The 15,812-nt window shown below is 34.2% G+C and overlaps 1 protein-coding gene across 2 annotated transcripts; it reads left to right on the top strand.

Moving 5' to 3' along the window:
- The first annotated feature begins 3,353 nt into the window (after positions 1 to 3,353).
- LOC120342529 (cysteine-rich motor neuron 1 protein-like) lies at positions 3,354 to 13,345 on the top strand. 2 transcript variants are annotated; one of them, XM_039411399.2, is made up of 7 exons: positions 3,354 to 3,520; positions 3,891 to 4,036; positions 4,396 to 4,578; positions 5,434 to 5,625; positions 5,830 to 5,968; positions 6,129 to 6,295; positions 6,537 to 6,913. In XM_039411399.2, exons 1-7 carry the CDS (start codon positions 3,387 to 3,389, stop codon positions 6,644 to 6,646), a joined length of 1,071 nt encoding a protein of 356 aa, XP_039267333.2. In that variant the 5' UTR covers positions 3,354 to 3,386; the 3' UTR covers positions 6,647 to 6,913. The 2 variants fall into 2 exon arrangements, with proteins under 2 accessions (XP_039267333.2, XP_077967449.1); XM_078111323.1 differs by lacking the exons at positions 3,891 to 4,036; positions 4,396 to 4,578; positions 5,434 to 5,625; ... (1 more) ...; positions 6,129 to 6,295; positions 6,537 to 6,913 and adding exons at positions 10,316 to 10,461; positions 10,979 to 11,170; positions 12,380 to 12,518; positions 12,683 to 12,849; positions 13,053 to 13,345.
- Positions 13,346 to 15,812: the final 2,467 nt, after the last annotated feature.

The raw sequence follows: 15,812 nt of genomic DNA, 5'->3' as shown, positions 1-15,812 counted from the left end.
TTAAGTTTTTGAAAACGTGTACACAACAACGTATCAATCTTCAGGAATTTATTACGCGCCCTGTGTGGGAACTATCGTGTTTATCAAAACGAAACCACGGCGTAAGCAACAGGGTTTTAATAAAATCTGTTGTTATGCTACGAATCATCCAAGATTTTCGGTAATCCTCTCAAGCCCCTCATGTTATTCACTATCGCAGATATTCTGTGAATAAAGAGAAACGGAGCACAATAGCCCTTATTCGTCATTTGTTTACTCAAAAAGAATCTATCGATCATGTTTACGTGACGCGGGTCAGAGTGGAACTGCCAGATAATATTCGCCAGTTGATAACAACTGCTATAAGATAATAATAGAATATAACATATTTTCGGTTAGGATTGTGGTTGAGGTCACTACTTTTGGGCGGCAACGTGAAAGGACAAGACCAATTTTGATGAAACATATTTGAAAAGTATTTGAGCTGTAAATGTAATACGGTAAAACATATTCTAAATATGATTGTTAAATCCAACTAAACGTAATCATCCCTTTAAAAAATTATATACACATTACTTCATAAAAAAATCTATGCATTCCTTCATTCATGATTTCGCCTTGTTAAACGAATATCTTCAACCTGTTTGCCAATGTACAGTACGATTCGTTTCAAAAGATTAAAAATTAGATTTCAATTATAATGATGAAAAATATCAAAAAAGCTGAAGACGCAATCATAGGATGAAAAATCACAAGTAAATAAAAATGTATTGGGCGTAGTCAGCACATTTATTGGAAGAAAAGCATGGCATTTGCTTTTCTTTGTGGTTTATTTAATTTGAGTCTTGAAAATAAATTAAAATATAACTGTTGGTTCATATACCAATACAACATAAGACAATATAATATATATTGCTCATATAAATATGTAACTGACGTTGTAATAAACTAGGTACTATAAACCTGAATTATTGCTATCGCGGTGTTTATTTATTTTATATCTGAAGTTTTCGTTTCCGGTAAATATATTTCAGCTTCGAAACCATACAAAGGTAAGCAACCCTAAAATGTGCTTGGTTTCTATTCAATAAAAGTATCTGTGGGTCTTTTCAATTTATTCATTTTATCGTCCCTCATTGTCCTTCCAATATAGGTGCGCCAGTCATATAGATTCAACAAGGTATATTATTGTCGAATATTAGTTATGTTGTTGGCTCAATGGCGATGTAAAAAGTTTAATCTCATCGGTATAAACTATATATTTCAGACTTGATATTTATAAGTTAAGAGACTGTAAATGGGACGGCATTGTGTATAAGGGTGTTAACTTTCAGAGCATTGCAAACATGTTCAAGAGTAAAGTGAAGTACAAGCAAAGGCTGAAGTTTTTACTGTATTAACTGAATTAGTATAAATCAACTACATTATAAAATTTCCCAGTTTAGTAAACCCAAAACTATTTTATCATACCAATTGAAATGCCCAAATATTGTTGGAATTTAGAGAAAGGAATTACTATTGCCTATTCCGACGCTTTTCCGATTTGTCTACGAGAATAGTTATTGCGCAAAACCCGGATTTGAACGAATAAGTTTCACTAAGGGGAATCAGGCAATTAAAAGTTTGTGTTTTGTTTTTACTCAAATTACATGACTAAAGATAGTTGAATGTTCACAATGGGTTAAAGGCAATCTATCTAAAGGCGTGCCGAGTTCAATTTAGGTGTCGTGGGTTTGAAACCGCAACGAAAGAAACGTGTTTTTTTTTCTGATTTATATGAAAAAGGATATATATTCACTTATTGTATTTTTAGTTTTTCTTGACTTCAACCTTATTAAAAACGCCCAATCTTTTGTTCGTTGCAAAATAAAACACAGATCAACGAAAGGCTGTACAGCTAAATAAATAGGCTGGAGTCTAGTGGCCTCAAGCCTTGGCGGCCGCGACATTCACTTACGAGTTGTTATTCATTTTTCAGTAATTTTTCGAAGTTTTAAGGCTTTTTCAATGATTTTACCGTTTCAAAAAACTTTGAAACTGACATTAATTCATTTTTTTACTCAGGTTTATAATTTTTATGATAAATATTTTTCATTTAAATGGTTAAAAATTAAATACTGTCGAATGAAATGTATGTACTTACTTAACTTAACAAAAAAAGATGATAAAATATCTATGTATGCTACAAGAACGAATGTAGGGACAATTAATTTTGTACTACTTTCGGATCTTTTTTTTTATCGCAGACCTGTTTATTACAAAAATTCAAGTGATATTATTTTATTCAATGAGTAATTGCACCTAGCCCGCATTATCTATAGCGCGCATTTGGCAACAGTTAAATCATGTCGATTAGATATGATAATAGAAGTAGATAATTTTGTTTTAGAACTACTCTAAAAACTGAACTGCACATCATGTACTCAGAGGTTGTTTATCGCACGATTGAACAAAACAAAATTCCCTAAATGTAGTTGTTATGCTTCACTGACAGTCGCACCCTTTCAATTACTTACCGTGGGGTATACAACCTGAGTTTTTAGGGTTTTGACGTCATCGTAAATGCACCCGACCGAACCCCACGTAAATCGACAGAATTACTTAAAACTGTTCACAGAAATTAGTTGGTAGGGTCAGCAGTTACTGTAAACTTATGAAGTGGAAGTTGAGTCTATGAACAAAAATTTTTAAAGCCAAAATAATAACAAGTTCGTGAATTCAATTAAGAGTTTCCAGGATTTCATAAAGCCAGAATGTCAAGTTTAAACTTGATATATTTTACAACAAATTTCATTCGTCTTTAATAACGACCCTAGGTTGTAACGAGTTGGAATAACTCTTCATGGTTTTTCAATCAAATGATTTACTAGCCGAAGCCGGTTGTACTTGTAGCCTACGTTATTGAAGATGAGGATTGAGATTAGTGTCAGGGTTTGGTGACCTAAATAATTAATATAATGTACAATCATTTTTACTCACTAACATAAGATGAGAATTTCCAAATTCACATCAGGAACGCCAACTTATAATACGCTGAATCATGGTAGAACCTTCTTATTTTTGAACGACCGCGGTGTTTGTTGTTGTCTGTACTTTTAAAGTTTCTGCATGTTATATTTGAGTATCAGTCGACGTCCTCTTATTTTTACTATTAGGGTGGTGCTAGGGCAGTTATTACGGATGTCGCAATAGTTACAATCTTTCGTGAATAAGTAGCAAAAATGTTGATATAAAAATTACCGTCTAAACTGAAACTGGTAATAGCTAATGCCAAATGTTATTTTCATATGGGATCTGACGTAACCTATTCGTTGTTAACTTTACTAACTTTATTTTCAAAACAATCTATTCCTAATCAACTTAATTACAGATATATACAATATAAATTGCTACAGAGAAGAATAAACATGAAGAGTTTATTCAGTATTTTCTTGCTTATCGGCTTCGTTTCAACCTGTTTTGGTCTCAGTTGCTTACCGTGCGAAAAAGCCGGATGCAAATCGGCTGTTTGTACAACTAAAATTGTTAAAGACGCATGTGGGTGAGTTAAACATATGCACAGTCAATTGTATTTTTGAATACCTAATTTGAAAATTACATTTGAATAATGCTTTCAGTCAGTCACCTTCATCGTACGCTCTGATATTCATGGGCCAAGCACTACTCAATTAAATTATGAATACGAAGCTTACTGCTTGTGCCCTGGAATAATATTGGTTAATTAAACCAATTTTTTAAAGAACGGAATGTAAATCTTTGTCCAGGTTGCGACCACAGTATTTAATTCAAAAAAAAAAAAAATGATAATACTAATAAATTAAACAAGGGTATAAAATCATGTTTAAATTTTTTTAAAATGATGTAATAAATATATTGGAAGCTTTTAAGTTTCGTTTGAATTTATGTAAAAGATGTTGCGACGTCTGCTCAAAAAGCATTGGTGAAAAATGTGGAGGACCATGGAATATATCTGGTTTATGTGACAACGGTTTGAAATGCCACAGGTTGGTGAGACCTGGACAACTGGAATTCAACATTGAAGGAACGTGCGAAAATAGTGAGTGAATACATTTGTTCAACTAATTCAATGACAGATACAGAAAATGATGCTAATGTAGATTAAATCTTGTACACATGGTCATATATGTTCAAGTAAAAAATGTTAAAGCATAGTAAGTATATATAAGACGATACGCGAAAAATAATTCGTTGTCCTGTTATCTAGCATAATAAGGAAAAATTAAGAGAGCATATTAGGTTATGATAAAATTTCGTACATGCCTCGAATATCAAGAATGTATGTATAGATAACTAGTTGACATATTCTAAATTGGCACAATGCCGATTGGATATCGCACAATAACAAAAATTTCATTTTATTGCACAGCTGATTTATTGATACGTTGCTTTTCCTAGATACGAGAGGAGGTTGCCTGCACCCAACCAAGTTCTCAGAATGTGCAAGTGCATGCCAATCTCGTTGCGATGAACGAGAACCTTTAATTTGCACTCTTCAATGCATCGCGAATCCATGTGTATGCAAACAAGGATTTATCCGAAGAAGTGCCACAGACGACACCTGTATTCCGGTTGATGAATGTTAGAATTTATTTTATTGATTGAATATGGGAGTATCATCTAGGAAATAATAAACCCGGAATTTTAGGCATTTGAGGCAGCCCTGAATAAAATTGAGATCTTATTTGATTTTTTTCGTACCTATCTTGGGCCGGATCATGGCCTTTAGAGGCAGGCCCTAAGCATTTGAGACCTTGGTTTCCAATATATAACAAATATTAATAATATGAATTTAACTAGTGCCCCGTGTTATGTGAAATCGCAAAAGTAAGTTTTTGTATTCATTACTGATTGAAGGCCTAATTATGAATAATTTACATAATATTTTTTTGGAAATACTTCACATACCTACAAACATTTATAGATAGGTTTAAGGTGATTATGATTAATTTGAATGATATTTTATAGTTCTCAAACAGCCTTCAAACAGATATTACTTCAGTACCTGAGAACGAAAATAGATAAAAATTTAATTTGACCCGGCCAATATTGAGGTCCGAGTCTTCAGGCCAGCTCGAATTATTTGATCAAACACTGAGGCCTATTGAAAATTTAACTACAAAACTTTCTGTGGCGCCCCCTTTTTGGTGTCTTGACCACGTGATTATTTTGCCTTATGGTTGTACCTGCCAACGGAATCAGAGAAAAATAACTCTCTCTTTCGAATGTTAAACAATTAACTTTAAGAACTTCAGAGCTAAAGATTTGAAGTGTTTTGAAGTGTGAAGTGTATTGTGATTTGTGTTTATGCTTTACTTTACAAACTATTTGTTGTTCACCTGAGTAACAAGAGAAGACATTTATAATTGTAAAGGTACTGTAAAAGTGTAATGCGGTGCTATATAATGTAGATGAGCATTTTACTATATGTTACAGGTCCGCCTAAAGTTACGTGTGAGTTTCCGAAGGTTTTCCGTTCTTGTGCCACCGCTTGTCCAAAAACTTGTGGAAATCCATATCCGTATAGATGCACAAAAAATTGCAATTTGGATCAATGTGTTTGTCCAGAAGGATATATATTGAACAGTCTAACAGAGAAGAGATGTATTCGTAACTATGAATGTGAAGGTAAAATTTGTTTTACTTAATTTGATGGCAGAGGACAAGAAAATCAGTTATATATTGTTTCACTATCTGGGTGTTTTTGTAGTGAAAGATTACCAAATTCAATAGCAAACTAAATTTTTTGCCGAGAAACCAAATAAATGCCTTCTACATTCTCAAAGTACCGATGCACTTGGTTCAGTCCAATTAACTCAACCTTCTTTTAAGATTTCTCCTTCTGCAGAATGGATTGCCTTCCATTGACTATTGGCGCCTCTACTTGTGATTTGCCAGCAAAGTGGGTTTGCGAATTGACTAACTGGAAATGTGATGCTTACGAATGGAAAATGGAAATGGAAAAGTGGTGGTAGGTTATTGATTTTTTTTAACGTAGACAATAGAAAGGCAGGTATGAAGGAGCTTATTTCAAGATGAATAAATGGTATACATGAATTGTTCTATGTTATTCTTTGAAGATGTTTTACAGTATATATATATATATAAGACAAACACAATTTACTTTAAAGGTTTGGAAGCGGATGTTCAGTTGATGACAAAGGTTTATGGGACATGTTTGATAAAATAATATCGGATTGTCCATTACAACCAACTTGTAAAAATCTGGATGCCACGGAATGCAAGTCTGACGGATTCGGATGCAGGTCTTGCACATGCAGTGATGGGAAATATGAAGGTATCATCAATAAGAATTGCACGCTTTTCAAACCAGATTCTATATTTCTCCCCAATTCAATACGAGTTGGTATTTAAAGAATCCAACAGTCTTATCTATCCCTAATTTTTGTTTAATAACATTGATTTATAGGCTAACCTATTCCCACATAATATTATTAGTTTTCGTATAAATATATGCAATTAATCACATATAAATCATGAATTATTACTTTTGATAAAGTACTTGTTTTTATTTTCAGATATAAGTCAGCTACCAGTAATTGCTAGTAGAAATCACGCCAGATATCTCGAGCTTATGAATGTTTACAGGAGCGCTCGAGATAGATGTCAGAGTATGACTGGTTGCTGATTAAACTGATTGACTGATCGTTGTATATATAATTAAACAGTAATTTTATTTTGCGATTAATTCGCAGTTGAAGAGACGCCAAATGAGGCCAAATGGTATTCATTCATATGGTTGAGTTAATAATAAAAATTATTACCGTCGATCAAGAATGTTTTCTGTTCAAAATGGCAAACTAATTTACTATTATTCCAAGTAGCTGATGTAAATCAACTTATACATTTTAATGATGTACTTACTAATAAACATAATCCAACCACAATGAAAAAAGATTCTTTTTATTTCCAAAAGGCGCTTTAGCGAGAAGATTTTCCATCAGTTTGTCACAGGTTTTATGTAAAATATAGAACCCAGCATATGATTAGATGCGGATTTTAGAAACCCATTCAATAAGTTAAAAACCAGATGTAATATGGGATTCCGTATATCTGTAGATCTAGAATACATGTTTAGCATCTTCCTGCATTTATGATTTTTCCAACGGGTATTCGGACGGAAAGTAATCACCAAAGAAGTTGCTTTTAAAAAATGACATAGAATGTTTGCTAAAAATTAAAAACCACCACAGTGTTTCCAATAATAAAACGTCAGAAATTATCTATTGTGAAAATTATCATATCGGTAAAATCCGACACAGTTGATATTCAAATTAAATCAACACTGAAGGGTAATAGTATTGCATTGCTATTAGTTTTATTTTCAGAATCGTGAACACAAATACGATAATCACACATCAGAAAAACTGGCAAACTCTCAAATAAGGTTAAACACGCAGAAATAGTCCTGTCAATGCATTTACCGCAATATAATAAGTTATTGAGGTTGAAAAACATGTTTGGAATTTTCACCTGCACCTTTCAAACAAATTATTTTTTTAACAAAGAAGCTTGCTGAAAAAAACAGTGAGAGCATAGCCCAAAATCCTAATCCTCGGCATGAACTAAGGCCATTCAAATGCGTTTCCGATTTCACAGCTGTAGGACAAGTTGAAATTATTCTAACCAATCAGAGGGTTATATTCACAGTATGGTCTTAGAAGCCCCAGTCACAATATGGCAATAATATTCCTTAAAATTATGTATCAGTAATCTGTACAAGTGAGGTATGCAATCACGGTACAAATACCAGCGGACGCGGTAAATAGATCCAACTTACACTGTTGCGTTTCGGGCCACTGACATTATATAGTATTCTATTTCAATTTTTAGAAATGATGAGTTCAGCCAGGTGAAATTTAGAGATTCTCATAGTATTTTATAATATCTTCAATACATGGAAATTGGAGACCTATTAGGATTAATATAATGATTGATCAAAAAGACTTCGATTTTTTTTCATCTCAAAGACCTGCCACTGATCACCCGATTCGGAAACCGGAATCAAGTCTGTTTCCCTATATTTAGTAAGTTTAAAATGTTGTTGCTAATCGGACTTCAAAGCAATGAAAAAGAGTAGTGCTAGCATAAATCAGTGAATTGTAGATGAGATTTTCTAAAAGATCATTTATAAATAATAGAAACAATGTAAAAATTTGTTCTTTTTTTTTCGTATACAAGATATATATTTAATTTGTTGGTTTTTCAGTTTTCTTGACTTTGACCTTATTAAAATTGCTCATTTTTTTTGTTCGTTGCAATATAAAACGAAGACCAACGGAAAGCTGACGGGATAAATCGAGGATCAGCGCTGAATTTACCATTAGGCAAGGTAGATTGCCTCTGGTGGTTTTTTAACTTTTTAGGCTTGACAATGATTTCCCAGTTTCAAAAACTTTCAAACTGACATTTCGTTATTTTTTTAATCAGGTTGATAATTTTTATGGTGAATATTTTCCGTTTAAATAGTTAAAAATTAAATACAGTCAAATGAATTTGAAACTGTACCCTTTTAAAATACACTAATTTAAATTAATTGAACAGTTTTTACTCTGATAAATCTTTTATTTTTGAAAAAAAAAGATGATGAAATAAATATATATAGCGACTATACAAATTCATATAAGTTTCAACGAATGTAGGAATAATAATTCTTTACCCCTTTCGTCTCTTTTTTTATCGTAGACTCCTTTATTACAAAAATTTAGGTGAAATATTTTTATCCGTAATGCTTTATTAATTAATGACTAATTGGGTCACAGCCAAGAACCCCCCCATCCGCATACACACAACTCTCGCGACTAGAAATGGTAGTTCGCTTTGTCCTACAATAGCAGTGGGATTTTATTGTATAAATTGTACGAAAAAGGAATATTTTCTTCAATCATAATGTGATGGGATAAGAGTTCGATTCGGTTTATCCCCGAAATTGGCAAAAGTTAACACTGATAAAATTTTCACAGCAATATGAAAAAACAGAGAGTATTTACAGTATCTCATTTTTAGAAAACAATTGTACAATTGAAACCTATCTAAGTTTTTATAAATTTGTAAGAGTTCGGTATTTCGATGTTTTAATCAAGCCTAACATATATTAATTGACATAAAATGTATAGGGTAAACGTAAACGGTTTAGAATCAGTACTCATTTGGTCATTTTATTGAGCAAAATATATCTCGTGGAAGGTATTATGCAATAAGGGTTTATCATCTACAGCCCGCTTGTGGCAACAGTTAAACCATGTCGATTGGCGAACGAGTTGATTAGCGATTAGAATTAGTTGTTTATCGCACGCTGATACACTGCCATTCGCACCCTTTCAATTATTTACCGTGAAAAAGACAACATGAAGTTTGCAGTTTTCGACGTCATCGCAAATAAACCCGATCGAGCCCCACGTAAATCGACAGAATTACTTGAAACCGTTCACGGGAATCAGTTAGTAGGTTCAACATTTAGTATCTTATTAAGTAGAGGTTGTGTCGATGAAAAAATTGCACCTGCGCGAAAGTACAACAACCTACGCTGTTAACATGGCATAAAAGCGTAGCCACAAAATGAAGCTTGTAGGATGGATCTATAGGATGGTGCTAGGGCAGTTGTTACGGATGTCGCAATAGTTTAATATTTCATGAATACGTAGCAGAAATGTCGATATAATCCTTGTCGAATTTTGTTTTCATATGATATATGACGTACATATTCTTTGTATAAAAAACAATCATTTTCTACACACTTTAGTTACAGATACACTAAAAAATTGCTACAGAAAGGAATAAAAATGAAAAGGTTGTTACGCATTTGCTTGCTTATCGCTATCGGTTTCATTTCAACCTGTTTTGGTCTCAGTTGCATTCCTTGCGAAGATATTGTGTGCAAAACGCCTGTTTGTACGACTAAAATTGTTAAAGATGAATGTCGGTAAGTTAAACCTATATATGCACAGTCAGCTGTATTTTTAATAGCTAATTAGAAAATAACATTTAAAAAATGCTTTCAGTCACGTTCATCGTACTCTTAAATACGTTATTTATCGGCCAAGCACTACTCAATTAAATTGAAATCTGAACAAAACTTACTTCTTGTGTCCTGGAATGATATTAGTCAAACCTATTTTTTCGAGAGAATAGGCTATGTTGCAAATCTTTATCCAAGTTGCGATTACAGAATTTGAATTCGATCAAAAAATAATACTAATAAAATAAACAAGGGTATTGAATTACGTTTAAACTTTGTTTGAACTGTTGTATAAAATATCTTGAAAGCTTTCAATTTTTCTTTAAATTTATGTAACAGATGTTGCGACGTCTGCTCAAAAAGCATTGGTGAACGATGTGGAGGGCCATGGAATATATCTGGTTTATGTGACAACGGTTTGACATGCCATAAGGTAGTGAGACTCGGAGAACGGGAATCCAACGCCAGAGGAACATGTGAATATGGTGAGTGGTTACATTTTCAACCAATTCAATGACAGGTACAGAAAATGGTGCTAATGTAAATTATTTCTCGTACACACGATATTATATGTTGGGCAAAAACATAAATAATCAAGTATATATATATATGACAATACGCAAAAATACTTTTGTTTTGTTATCTAGTATATCAAAGAAAAAGTTAGGAACATCAATATCGCCAATAAGCTAGTTTATGTAAAGTATCGAGCACCTACCTTCCAATAGAATCAGGAAAGAGGTATATCGCTATTGTAGCGTCAAACAAAACTTTTTCATTCAAATGTTGGATAATTACAAGAAGAATTAGCTCCAAGAACTTCAGAGCTAAAGATTGGAGTGTGCCATAGAAGTCTATAACTTTTATATATTTTTAATCAATGTTTCTGAACCCCTGTGAACCGCATAAGAATAGTACATGAATGTCAACAATTCTAAATGTCCTGTTAGTGTATAATCCAGTGCTACACAATGACCTTGAGCATTTCACTAAATGTTACAGGTCCGCCTCAGGTTACGTGTGAGTTTCCAAAGGTTTACCGTTCTTGTGCCACTACTTGTCCAAAAACTTGTGAAAATCCATATCCTTTGAGATGCACAGAAAATTGCAATTTAGATCCCTGTGTTTGTCCAGAAGGATATATAATGAATAATCATTTTGAGCAGAGATGCATTCGTAGCTATGAATGTGAAGGTAAATTTTATTTTACATAATTTGATGGCGGATGACAAGAAAGTCAGTTGTTCATTGTTTCTTTATCTGGATGTTTTTTTGAAGGAAAATGCAAATGCAACAACAAACAAAATTTTTCCTTAGAACAATTTTATGAAACAACCTTTTTTACACGTTAACACACTATTTCTGCACTATTGATAATTAAAAAAAGAAATTAACCAGAAGAATGAAAACGCCTTAATTAAAAGCGCTTCATAATGACCGCGCATAACAACCGCCGACGTGCCAAATAAATGCCTTGTACATTCCAGAAATACTGATGTACTTGGTTTAGTTAGACCAGAGTTTCCCAAACTTTTTGGGCCGCGGGCCCCTGTTTCTGGATATTATTCTTTACGGACCCCCATCTTATACCAATTTATGTGCGTAACCAAGGAGGAAGGATAATGTTCCATTTGGATTTAGAACACAACAACACAAACGATATTGATGGGGCGGATCAATTTGTGACAAGCAAACTCGTAGGCCGAACTCTACAACAACGAACTAATTTAATTGTGTATACTAAGATAGTCTCTCACAATTAACTGGGTTTCGCGCCTCGTCTTGTAGCAACGAGGCACAAATGACCTTGGCAAAGTCGAACAAGTTCTCGACTGGTGATAACTCGATAACGCATACAATCAATTATTACCGACGATGTAGCTCTGTGACAGAGGTTAACCGCACTGACGCTGTAAGCCACGATCATCTACATTTACAACAACTTTTTCACTCCATTGTTTGATTGCGTTAACTTACGACTTCATCTCGTTTATGAATGTCTATGTAACAGTAGATATACGTTGAATGTATAGATTTCAGACACTTAATATCGTTGCGGACCCCCTACGTAGTCGTCACGAACTCCCCGGTGTCCGTGGACCCCAGATTGGGACGATGTAGCTCTGTGTCAGAGGTTAACCGCACTGACGCTGTAAGCCACGACCATCTACATTTACAACAACTTTTTCACTCCATTTTTTGATTGCGTTAACTTACGACTTCATCTCGTTTATGAATGTCTATGTAACAGTAGATATACGTTAAATGTATAGATTTCAGACACTTAATATCGTTGCGGACCCCCTACGTAGTCGTCACGAACTCCCCGGTGTCCGTGGACCCCAGATTGGGAAACCCTGAGTTAGACTATTGGCAGTTTAATAAACTTAATCTTTTTTTAAGATTTTTCCTTCTGCAGAATGGATTGCACACCATCGACTATTGGCACCTCTTCCTGTGATTTGCCAGCAAAGTGGGTTTGTGATTTGACTAACTGGAAATGTGATGCCTACAAATGGAAAATGGAAATGGATAAGTGGTGGTAGGTTATTAATTTTAACACAAACAATAGAAACGAAAGTATGAAGAGGCTTATATTAAGATGAGTAGATGTTATAGGCCTACATATATTGTTCAATGCTATTTTTTAAAGATGATTTACAGTCTATATATATATATTACAAACACAAATCATTTTTACGCAAGGTTTGGAAGCGGATGTTCAGTTGATGACCAAGGTTTATGGGATGTGTTTGATAGTATAATAACCAATTGTCCATTACAACCATCTTGTAAAAATCAGGAATCCACGGAATGCAAGTCTGACGGATTCGGATGTATGTCTTGCACATGCAGGAATGGCCAATATAAAGGTATCATTAATAGGAATTGCACGCTTTTCAAACCAGATTCTGTACTTCTACCCAATTCAATAAGATTGGTGATTTAAGAATCCAACACTATATCTTCAATTTATTTTAATATCTTTGTTATAGGCCTGAATAAAAATATGCAATTAGCCACAAATATATCATGAATTAATATTTTCAATAAAGTACCTTGTTTTTATTTTTAGATATGAGTCAACTATCAGTAATTGCTAGTAGAAACCACATCGTATATCTCATGCTCATGGATGTTTACAAAAGCGCTCGAGATAGATGTCAAGGTTCGACTGATTGCTGATTAAACTGATTATCACTAGTTGTAAATAAAAAATGTTGTTTTTAGTTAAACATTAATTTTCTTCTGCAATCAGTTCGCAGTCAAGGAGGCGCCAAATGGTTCTCCAAGGTTGAATGGTATTCATTCATGTGCTTGAGTTAATAATAAAAATTATTATCGTCAATCAAGAATGTTTCCTGTTCAATCTAAAATGGCAAAACTAATTCACTAAGTAGCTGATGTAAATCAACTTATACATTTTATTGATGTACTAATAAATATAATCCGATTTATTTCCAAAAGGCGCTTTATAAAAGTTAAATAAAGCCGCGCGCTTCGTTACAAATTACGACACCCAATAAATTGTCTGAAGACCGAGCTCGAAATTATTCTCAACAATCAAGCCTCATCAATTTTGTTCTTAGAAGAACACGGCCAAATATTGAAGTACCTGTGAAATAAGCACAACGATCGCAACATTTTGTTTATGGGAGGGAGTTTGTAGTTCTAACTCCAGACGGTCTAGGAGTTTAGTATGGTCTTGGAAGCGCCAGTCAAAATGTGGCAATGATGCTCCTTGCAATTATGTATCAGTGATCTGTACAAGTGAAGTGTGCAGTCACAGGGCAAATACCTACGGGCGCGGTGAAGTAATCCTACTTTCACTGACGCGTTTCGAGGCACTGACGTTATATATAGAGTTACCATATTCTTTTGACTTCAAGGCGGAACGCTTTCAAGGACACGACCCCTTAGCTGTGATCCTGTAACTTTACAGTTTCCGATTTTACTACATAGGCCTACATTTAAAGCCACCATGACTGTCTTCGTTGATCATATTGTCATCGAGAGTTTATGCGCATATTTTCTGTCTAAATATCGGGTTCAGTTCGAAAAATAGAAAGGAATAGACGCTAACGACACAAATTTAGATTTTTTTGTGTATAGCAAGAGGAATAAAAAATAATGAAATAATAGTGCCGTTTTCAAGCACTGAGAATTTACTTATTCGCTCAACCATGCTTTTCTGTAGATAACACCGTCAAAAAGACGTTGTTCAAATGAAATTTACATTAACGTGAACGTCCGAACAATTTTAGCGGCAAACAACGAAACAAACAAAATAACGCATTCACCTTCAGTAAGTGAGTAGGCTAACGTTGCGCTACACAGCGACAACAGTAATAAGACATTTCGGTGTATTATGCTGAATCTGGATGGCTGTCTTGTCGGGACGGCGGGACAAGACGCTAAGAAGCAGGACTGTCCCGCCTAAAGCGGGACGTATGGTAAGCCTAGTTATATAGCATAGATAGGCAAAGTTGTTGGACCGGGGGCCAAAAATTTCGCCCACCTATACTGGCGGGCCATGTAAGTAGAACGTAAAAAGTTTTATGAACAATATTTACAGTGTTACAAAAACAACCGTGAGAAACAATAGGCCTCGTGCCAAAACTAAATATATTCGCAATCTCAACAAATTCCTTAAGCTATTTTTCGCTAAAACATCAAAATTCGGTTTAAGTTTGGTTGTGGCAGCGTCAGGCGGGTCAGATATAATCACTCAACAGGCCGGATTTGGCCCGCGGGCCGTACCGTGCCCATGTCTGTTATATAGTATTCCAAATCAATTCCTTAGAAATGATGAGTCTAACCAGACAAAATTTAGAGATTCTCATAGTATTTTATATTTTTTTCTTCTACGTTGAAACTGGAGCTATATCGGGATTAATATAAGGATTGATCAAAAAGACTTCAACTGTGTTTAATCTCAGAGACCTGCCACTGATCACCCGATTTGGAACCCGGAATCAAGTATGTTCCCATACATTTAATAAGTTCAAAACGATGTTACTTATTGGACTTCACATCAGGAGAAGTATAAAGAGTAGTGTTAGCATAAATGAGTGAATTGCAGATAAGATTATCTGAAAGATCATTTCTAAATAATAAAAACAATTTAGGTCTCAGAATTCAGCCTTGAGGAACTCCAGAAGATATGAGGTATATCCGAGAGCGTTGGCAATCTAGAACAATATTGATTTTTTTGACCAGACAGAAATGATTTTAATGATGTCAAAATCTCACCAGATATACCATGAGATCAAATTTTATGTGTTGTGCCTCCAGCAAAAACTTTCGAAATATCTAGTTAGGTTGATTTAATCACATCACTTAGATCCAATGAATATAAGAGAGAGAGCTTTATTGACAAAAGAAATGGCAGATTTTCCGTTGTTCAATACATTACTAATGATTTTTCGAGAGTTTTCGTCAAATTTGCATATCTTTTTTTAGTCTTTTTTTTCTGCAATTGTTTCTAGACTTCAGAAATATTTATTTCGGAGATATATTGCGCTGATAGCAGTGGAGCGATCTATTTTGCTCCGATAATGCTGCAGCTCATTCAGAAGATTATCATGGTGCATAGTGTGGTAGTTGGTGCTGTTTATGGGATATAAACTCTTCAATTCCATTTCGAAGTCAATTTGCAATATCTGAAGTGAAGGATTCAGCAGGTAGCAAATAAGTAAACCCGTGGGTGGCGTATCACCAATATGTTCTCTTAGTGAGTCGCCTTCCGTATTATCATAAAAAGATTCAATGGTACGAAGACTTTTGACATGGATTTTGTTTTTGAATAAGTCCGCAACAGCACATGGTCCGAATT

Source organism: Styela clava, chromosome 3 (assembly GCF_964204865.1).
Source record: "Styela clava chromosome 3, kaStyClav1.hap1.2, whole genome shotgun sequence".
Taxonomy (NCBI): domain Eukaryota; kingdom Metazoa; phylum Chordata; class Ascidiacea; order Stolidobranchia; family Styelidae; genus Styela; species Styela clava.
This window is presented reverse-complemented; position numbering and strand designations above follow the sequence as displayed.